Genomic DNA, 7,733 nt, shown 5'->3' with positions numbered 1-7,733 from the left:
AGCCTGACCAGGTCAACAACTGGGACAAGTCCATCAGAGCATCAGTGGCCATCAATGGCCTAAAGCCCCACTAGTCCTGGAGGCTAAGGCAGAGAGATACTTGAGCCCCGATGTTTTAATGCCTTCCTAGGATCTATGGTGAGACTCCCACCTCAAAACAAAACACCATGACGAGTGGGTAAGAACACTTGCAGGGCAGGTCTGAGGACCTGAGTTCAGATGCACATAAGTCAAGTAAGTTGAAGTTGGAAGTATGACCACCCATGCTAGCAGGTTAAAAAAGAACAAAAACCCAAACAACCCTTTATTGGACAAGGTGGGCCTGTCCCTGCCATCAGGAGAGAAGTCGTGGTCTCAGTGATGAATAGTCCACTGGCTGGAGGGATAGCATTCTTCCAGAGGAGGTCAGGCCTCTGCTTCTGCCTCCCCGGCAAAGAGTGGGTTAACGAAGTAGCTGAAGTTGGTGTCGAGGATGTCCACCTTCTGGGCTGAGCCAAGCGGCTCCACCGAGGGCTGTGGCTGCGGGGTTACAGTGTCAGGGGCTCATGGTGCCAAGTACCAGCCCCTGGGGAGACCCCCAAAGCTTCTTCCCGCTGTCTCACCTGCTGCTTGAAGACCATCACGTCGAAAAGCGGATTGCGGAAACCCAGCGGCAGCCCAGCAGTTGCGGGCCCAGCTTCTTCATGCCTTCTCCACCTGCGGGATGCAGGAGCAGGTGAAGCCCTCCAGCCCCGCCAACCTCTGGGAGCCCGCCCTCGGGAGGGGCCGGCGTACCTGAGCCTCCCGCTGCGGTGCAGCAGCAGCAGCACCGTCCCCAGCAGTGCCAGCAGCACCACGGCTGCCACGCTGCCCGCCAGCCAGGCACCCGACCTGTCCAGATACAGCGCGGAGCCTCCAGTCGCGGGCATGCCCGACTGCCGCAGGGTCGCCGACAGGATGCCGAGCACGCCGCCTGCAACAAGGGGGATTCAGCGGCGGCTCCCAGGCAGCCGGGACAGCGGAGGGCCGGGAGGGCGCGAGGTTACCTTGTGCCACCGCGTCCTGCAGGAGCGCGTGGCCCAGCCGCCCCGCTGCGCCGGTCTCAGGCCCGGTCTCCACCAGCACCACCTGGATCTCGGTGTGAGCCTCGCGCAGCACCTTGGACACAGCCACCTGCACCCCCTGGTACTGGGGCTGGGGAGGGAGAGGGTTGATCCGGAGTCTGCCTTCGGGCTGGGGGCGGGGTGCAGTAGAGTCGGGGCGCAGCTGCCAGCAGCCGGGACCCTCCCTGTGGCCTCGTTACCTGCTTTAAAAAGAGGTCCAGCAACCGTGCTCGATACTGCTCCAGGTCAAATGTGGGGTCGTGGGTCAACGATACGATGGCTCCTGCGACGGGAGGACAGATCAACGCCGCGGACCCCAGCAAGAGAGGGGAGCCCGCGGGGAGCGCATTAAAGGGCCGGCGGGGCGCTCACCGCAGAGGTCGCAGCACTGGCCTTGGGGCAGCACCGGGTCGCGGCAGGTGGCCTGGGGGCAGCGGCCGCCCAGGGGCTGCAGCAGAGACGCGCAGATCCACGGCAGCGTCTGGGTGAGGACACGGCGGTGAGTGCAGGAAAACGCAGCGGCAGCCACGCGCCCCACCACGGCCGAGCGGACCTCGCACCGTCCCCGGCCAAGGCTCACTCACCTCGGCGGAGCCGCAGACGCAGCCTGACGCGTCGGTGCAGGCCTGGGAGCCCACTCTCAGCGTGCCCGGCCCGTGGAAGCGCAGGCGACCCTCGCGGGACGCCAGGAAAGACGCCAGGTCCTCGTCGCGCGTGAACGTCTGCGGGTGGCGGCATCACCGGTGGCAGGCGAGGAGAGAGTCTGAGCGCGCGCGGGGCCACGCGCGCAGCCGCAGGACGCCATGGGGACGCGCACAGGGCATGGGACCCGAGCCCTCCCGTGCCTGCTCACCTGGCCCACGGCCGAGACGCTGCGGACGTGCACCGGGGTGGGGCCCGGGCCGAGCGCTACGCGGAAAGACCCGTCGCGCGGGAAGAGGACATCGTCGTAGCTGCAGGGCACGCGCTCGGCGTCCACGGAGAAGAGGCCGGGCGCCTGGGTCGCGGAGCTCCACAGGTGTGGGTCAAGCCAGGAGAAGCGGTCGGGATTTCGGAAGAGCAACGGGGTGCCTACGGAGGCACGCACCAACCCACGCCGCGCACTGAGCCCCGCGCCCCGCCCTCTCCAAAGCACGCCCACTCTAGCCACGCCCCGAGTCCCCCTCCTGAGCCACGCCCCCTTCACCTTCCTCTCCGGAGTGACAGGCCGGGTCCGAGCCGACTCCTGCAGCGCTGAATGAGGCTCCAGGGGCCAGGACGAACTCCCCGTCCAGCGGCAGGAGCTGCGGAAGGCACGGGCTGAGGTGGCGCAGGGCCCAGGCACGGGCTGAGGTGGCGCAGGGCCCAAGCACGCACTGCGCCCAACTAACACCTCCCGGGCACCAGGAGAACCCAAGCTGAGACGCTGGCAGCGATCTAGGTGAAGGAATCAGGGCCCGGGAACCTTAACCTGGCTGAGGCTAACCGAAAGAGCTGGATCTCACCAGGGAGAGAAAAGGGAAGGGTGTTGTACACCGGGCACAACGTGTGCCAGGCCTGAAAGACCCCCAACTCTGAGCTGGAGCAGAGGCTAGAGGGATATATAGGCCTAGGTGGCAGAATATGTTGCTAAGGGGCAGGACACAGCTGAGATCCTGGGAACCCATGGGGCAGGAGGTGACATTTGCCAGCACTCATCACTCTGGAGAAAGGATAAGACAAGGTTTCCTGATCCTAGAAGCCAAACTTTAAAATGTTCATATTCCACAGGGGAAGGGGCTTCAGCTTCAGGGAGAGCGATGCCGGCGAAGGCAGGCACCCTAAGAGTGCCTGTACCTCGTGGTGGATCCACTAGGGGAGCCCCCTCACCCCTCAAACCCTGTTCTATGCCAGGAATATGCTGTGGGGAAGGGGACATACCATTTCCTGATCCCCTAGCCTCATCCCTCCATCCTTCACCCGGAGTTTGAGGGGATGGGGGCCCGTGGGACCTGCTCCTTGCAGGGCCATCAGGTTATCAGGCATCACCCACAGCCCAGGCTCTTGTCCCCACCTGAGGGGACAGGGCCTGCCCCTTGGCCTCCCCAGAGCTCCAGACCTGCCCAAAAGCCCACAGCAGAGAGGGGAGATGAGGTCATGGGCTGGCTCCACCCATGCCAAGGGTGGAGCACTCTGAATGCGAGGGACTCCGCCCACAGCCGGGGACAGCGAGGGACAGACATAATGTATCGTAAGCGAGGAGGGCCACATACACCCGTGTGAATGGAATGCATTTTCATGAAGAACGGGGCTGGGGTAGAGCTCAGAGGTGCAGCACCTGCCTAGCATTTGTGAGGCCCAGGGCTCTGCCCCTAGCATGACAGGAAATGGACAGAGCTGAGGAGGAAGTATGGAGAGAATGTGGAAAACCACCCCAGTGAGAGGGCAAGCGTTAGTAGATGAAATAAGCATCAGGGCTGATCCAGCTGAGGGTGTTCAGGGACGAGTGTTCAGGCCAGGCTCCACAGAGGACAGCAGAGAAGTCCAGAACGGTGGACAACTAAGACCCAAATCCATACACGAGGGCTGGGGGAGGCCGAGGCAGAAACATGACACAAGGGGGCGGGCTTCAACACCTGAGGCTGGGAAACTTCAGCTCAAGTGCCAGCAAGCAGAATCCAACCCTCATGTACACACGTACAGTATGTTTAATACCAAGCACAGAGAATATTCTAGAAAGGAAGGACAGATCACACAGGATATACAGAGACAATATAGGGCTGGAGAGATGGCTCAGTGGTTAAGGACACAGACTGCTCTTGCGGAAGATGCAGGCTGGATTTCCAGCACCCACATGGTGGCTCACAACCCGCTGTTATCTGACGCCCTCTTCTGGCCTTTTCAGGTGCTGCAGGCACATGTTGCCAGGAAGACTGGGGGGGGGGGTTGTTTTTGTTTTTGTTTTTGTTCTGAAAATTGAAACTGAAGGTGGAACTCGCATCTCAATCCATTAGGACATGACACTGAAAAGTTCAACTACCTACTTAATTTTTTAAAAAAGCTGTTAAGCTTTAGTAATAGAATTTCTACAATGTTCTAAAGCTTACGTCATCCAAGCTTAGAGCCAGCATGGCACCCAGCAGAGAAATGTAACATGCTTTTTCATTAACAAGACAACCTGACAAGGGCTTCTAATTCGATAGAAGTAGTGAGCATGACCCATAAGGAAAGAAAAAGACATAAATAGGCCTGAAAACAGGAGGAATGATTGCCATCTTTCATATGAGAAGAGCCAACGGAACTATAGAATAGAATTCTTTTTGTTTGTTTTGTTTTTTGAAACAGGGTTTCTCTGTGTAGCCCTGGCTGTCCTGGAACTCACGCTGTAGACCAAGCTAGACTCAAACTCACAGAGATCCGCCTGCCTCTGCCTCCCGAGTGCTGGGATTAAAAGCGTGCATCACCACTGCCCGGCTTAGAATATAATTTTTAAGGGTACCATTCATGATAGACAAAACTCTATAAAGTACTTATGAGTTAGTCAGTATTCTACATGACCACCTATTTTTTTAGTTAATGAAAAATTTATAGTATTATGTAGCATTATATATTTTTATATACAAGTTATAGAAAAATGCTGAATTTCTTCAATATAAGTTCTTAATGATCATTAAACTGGGAATCCAGAATTTTGAAAACTTTTCCTGTTTTCTAGGATGAAATAATGTGTTTCAGTCTTCCTTTTCAATTATGGCTACACATTCGAACAGTTTCCCCAAACTTCAAGGCTCCAATCCAATACAATGAAAACACAGTCCTCCACAGGTGGACCTGTGGGCCGGATGGGAGCTCTGGGTCGGATGACCACCTATTTTTTGTTTTGTTTTGAGACAGGATCTCACTGTGTAGCCCTGGCTGTCCTGGAACTCACTCTATAGACCAGGCTGGCCTTGAACCCACAGAGCTCCGACTGCCTCTGATCTAGAGTGCTGGGATTAAAGACTCTCCAGCACTCGGAGAGCATCTTAAGTTTGTAGAAGAATGAAGCTGGTGGAAATATTGGGAGACACAGCCCATGCTCTAGAAGGGAGAACTCGGCAACTCAAATGCTCGGGTTCTGTTGGGGTGTGCATATGGGTTCTCTGCGACAATCAGAACCACAAGGAAGACCACTGTGTTGAGGTAAAGGGGGGAAGGGCTGGGTATTTGCCCACCAACAAAGATGGAGATGGAGATGGAAGTGGGTAGGGGCAGAAAAAAACCCCAAGGGAGGAATTGATGAGGTCCAAGATAAGGCCACAGGAAGCTGGAGGGGACTCCAAGAAATAGGAGTGACACTCTGCCTCCTCAGAGTGACCCTGTAGACATCCCTGGCACCCTGAGCTGGGGTGCTGAAGAGGAAAGCGAGAAGAAAGGAGAGCTGACTGTCTGGAAGGGTTTCACCTATATATACCTATGACTGTCCCTGGGGCCAGAGAGGTGGTGCTTTAAGTGGGTTGGGGCAACCTTGTCATAGCTCAGACAGGGACTGTCCTCTGGGTCTGCCACACCCACGAGCCCCAGTGAGCACTCAGTGCAGGATGGGTGTGGTTAAAACTTGGGCACTGAGTCTTGGCTGGTGGCTCACACCTGTAATCCCAGCCTCTTGGAGGTGAGATGGGAAGGTCAGGAGTTCCAGGTCAGTCTCATGAACATAGTGAGTTCAAAGCCACCTTGGGTTACTTGAGACCCTGACCCACAGAAAAACATTATTTCTTGCCGGCCAGCACTTGGAAGGCAGAAGCAAGTGGATTGCTGAGTTCGAGTCCAGCCTGGTCTATAAAACGAGTTCCGGAACAGCCAGGGATACATAGAGAAACCCTGTCTCGAAAAACAAAAAACAAAAACAAAAACAACAAAACAACAAAAACAAAAACAAAACTTGGGCACTGAAATGGAGATTTGGTGGGTGGGGGTTTGCTATGAAATATTGTTCTCTTGGTTTGGTTTGGTTTGGTTTGGTTTGGTTTGGTTTGGTGTTGCCGGCTCAGCAGTCAAGAGCACCGGCTGTTCTTCTGGAAGGACCTGGGTTTGAATCCCAGCACCCACAAACATGTTCACAAACATCTGTAACTCCAGCTCCAAGGGACCCCGCGCCCTCTTCTGGCCTGTGTGCACACTGCACACAGGTGGGGTGCAGAAAACCCCCAGTCCTAGTTCCAACCACAGGAACTGAACTCGGGTACCGAGGCCGGCAGCCTTTGGCTCACTGAAGTCTTAGCATGTGCGGGCGGCAGAGGCTGTTTAGCCTCTTGCTTCTAACCTTCCAGGGTATCTGGGCCACTGGCTTTGCAGGCAGGTTGCTAACGTGGCCTCCAGGACGGGAAAGGGCCGGCGGCTTCCCAGAGCCCACCCTGTACAGCAGATTGGGGGGGGGGGGGAGCTGGGCTGTGAGACCCCATGTGCTCTCTGATGTCCCCTCCCAGAGAGTATCTCCACCCAGCGGCTCCCGTGGCGACGCACAGAGGCCTGGAGAGGGACCTTCGGCGACCCTGGGACAGCCATGCCCCCCTGTGGCCACAGCCCCGAGCCTTACCATGTCCGAGATGGCGTGACTGTCTCGCACCAAGACCGACACCATCTGCAGCAAGAGGCGGCGTCAGCTGCGGGGCTGGCAGACCTCCCCATCCCAGTGTCCCCTCCCCACCCCACCCCTACCAAGGCACCTTGTCCGCCGGGAACTGGACCGCATCTTCCGCGCACGGAGTCCGGTTCTGGCTCCAGTTGGAGGCAGAATCGAAGTAGGTGTTGGGGACCCAAAGTTTGTAGGCGGCCCGAGTCAGTGCTAGAGAAAGGAAGGCTGGGTGTCTGCCTCCCTCGAGGAAGGCAGCCCTCCCGAGAAGTGCCGCAGTGGTGCACACCCCTGGTGCAGATCGAGTCCCCGAGGTGGCCCCGACCCGGGCGCTGGTCTCTCAGCGCAGGAGGTCAGACCTCACGGGAACCCCATTGCGCGGCCTTCTCCGGTGCACCCTTAGCGGATCTGCAGAGCCCGCGCAAACCTGCCCTCCCACGGGACGTCGTCCCTGTTCACCCGTCGCGGACTTCCGGGGATGGAGGGGAATAGGACACAGAAAGGAGCTCTGGCGGGAAGCGCCCTGGGCGTAGAGAGGCGTCCCGGGATCCGGGAGCCAAGGCCCTGTCCCTACTCTGCACAGAGGAGCCGCGAGGGGCTTGGAGTCCACAGGGACAGGACTGCGGTTTCTCCACCTCCTGGGCACTGGCGACCTCGCCAGCCCATGCCAGAGGACCGGGAAATCGAGGCAGGCTGCGAACGCCGCCTCCCTTTCCCGCCCTGTCCTGAGATCACGACCCCTCGGGCCTAGAGAAACAAGCTCGGGGTCCGCAGACCCCGGCCTACCGCAGAGCTGCAGCCACAGCAGGACCCGGCCCAGGGCGCCCATCTCGCCGCTGCTGACGCTCTCCTGTGGCAGGTGCGGACTTTGCTCCGCCGGCCCGTGTGGCCGGGTGGGGCTGAGGGGCAGGGGGCGCCCAGATGTTACACATTTACCTCCGGACCGCCCAGCTGTCTCCTGAGGCTCCTTCGAGGAATCTTCTCAGTGACCTAAAGGGCAGGGCCCCGGGTGCCCAGTAAGAGGGTGTTGGCCTGACTTTCCCTGTGACATGGCGTAGAAGTAGCCAACAACCCTGGGCGCT

General features: G+C 58.2%; 1 protein-coding gene across 2 annotated transcripts; it reads right to left on the bottom strand.

The window, feature by feature from the left end:
* Positions 1–274: 274 nt before the first annotated feature.
* Amn (amnion associated transmembrane protein) lies at positions 275–7,480 on the bottom strand. Of its 2 annotated transcripts, none has more exons than XM_059279869.1 (12): positions 7,438–7,480; positions 6,746–6,864; positions 6,616–6,660; positions 2,269–2,365; positions 1,936–2,153; positions 1,667–1,804; positions 1,455–1,563; positions 1,283–1,365; positions 1,026–1,173; positions 775–952; positions 603–696; positions 275–519 (listed from the first exon to the last, which is right to left on the bottom strand). In XM_059279869.1, exons 1-12 carry the CDS (start codon positions 7,478–7,480, stop codon positions 406–408), a joined length of 1,386 nt encoding a protein of 461 aa, XP_059135852.1. In that variant the 3' UTR covers positions 275–405. The 2 variants fall into 2 exon arrangements, with proteins under 2 accessions (XP_059135852.1, XP_059135853.1); XM_059279870.1 differs by having other exon boundaries at positions 275–513.
* Between the last annotated feature and the right edge of the window lie 253 nt (positions 7,481–7,733).

This window comes from Peromyscus eremicus, chromosome 14, assembly GCF_949786415.1.
Source record: "Peromyscus eremicus chromosome 14, PerEre_H2_v1, whole genome shotgun sequence".
Taxonomy (NCBI): Eukaryota; Metazoa; Chordata; class Mammalia; order Rodentia; family Cricetidae; genus Peromyscus; species Peromyscus eremicus.
This window is presented reverse-complemented; position numbering and strand designations above follow the sequence as displayed.

Excerpts from the sequence above, each read along its gene's own strand:
- Amn (XM_059279869.1), bottom strand. The coding sequence starts at position 7,480 with ATGGGCGCCCTGGGCCGGGTCCTGCTGTGGCTGCAGCTCTGCG. Across the intron at positions 2,154-2,268 it reads CTGTCACTCCGGAGAGGAAG|GCACCCCGTTGCTCTTCCGA; the intron begins GTGAAGGGGGCG and ends GTGCCTCCGTAG. Across the intron at positions 1,805-1,935 it reads GCGTCTCGGCCGTGGGCCAG|ACGTTCACGCGCGACGAGGA; the intron begins GTGAGCAGGCAC and ends CGCCACCCGCAG.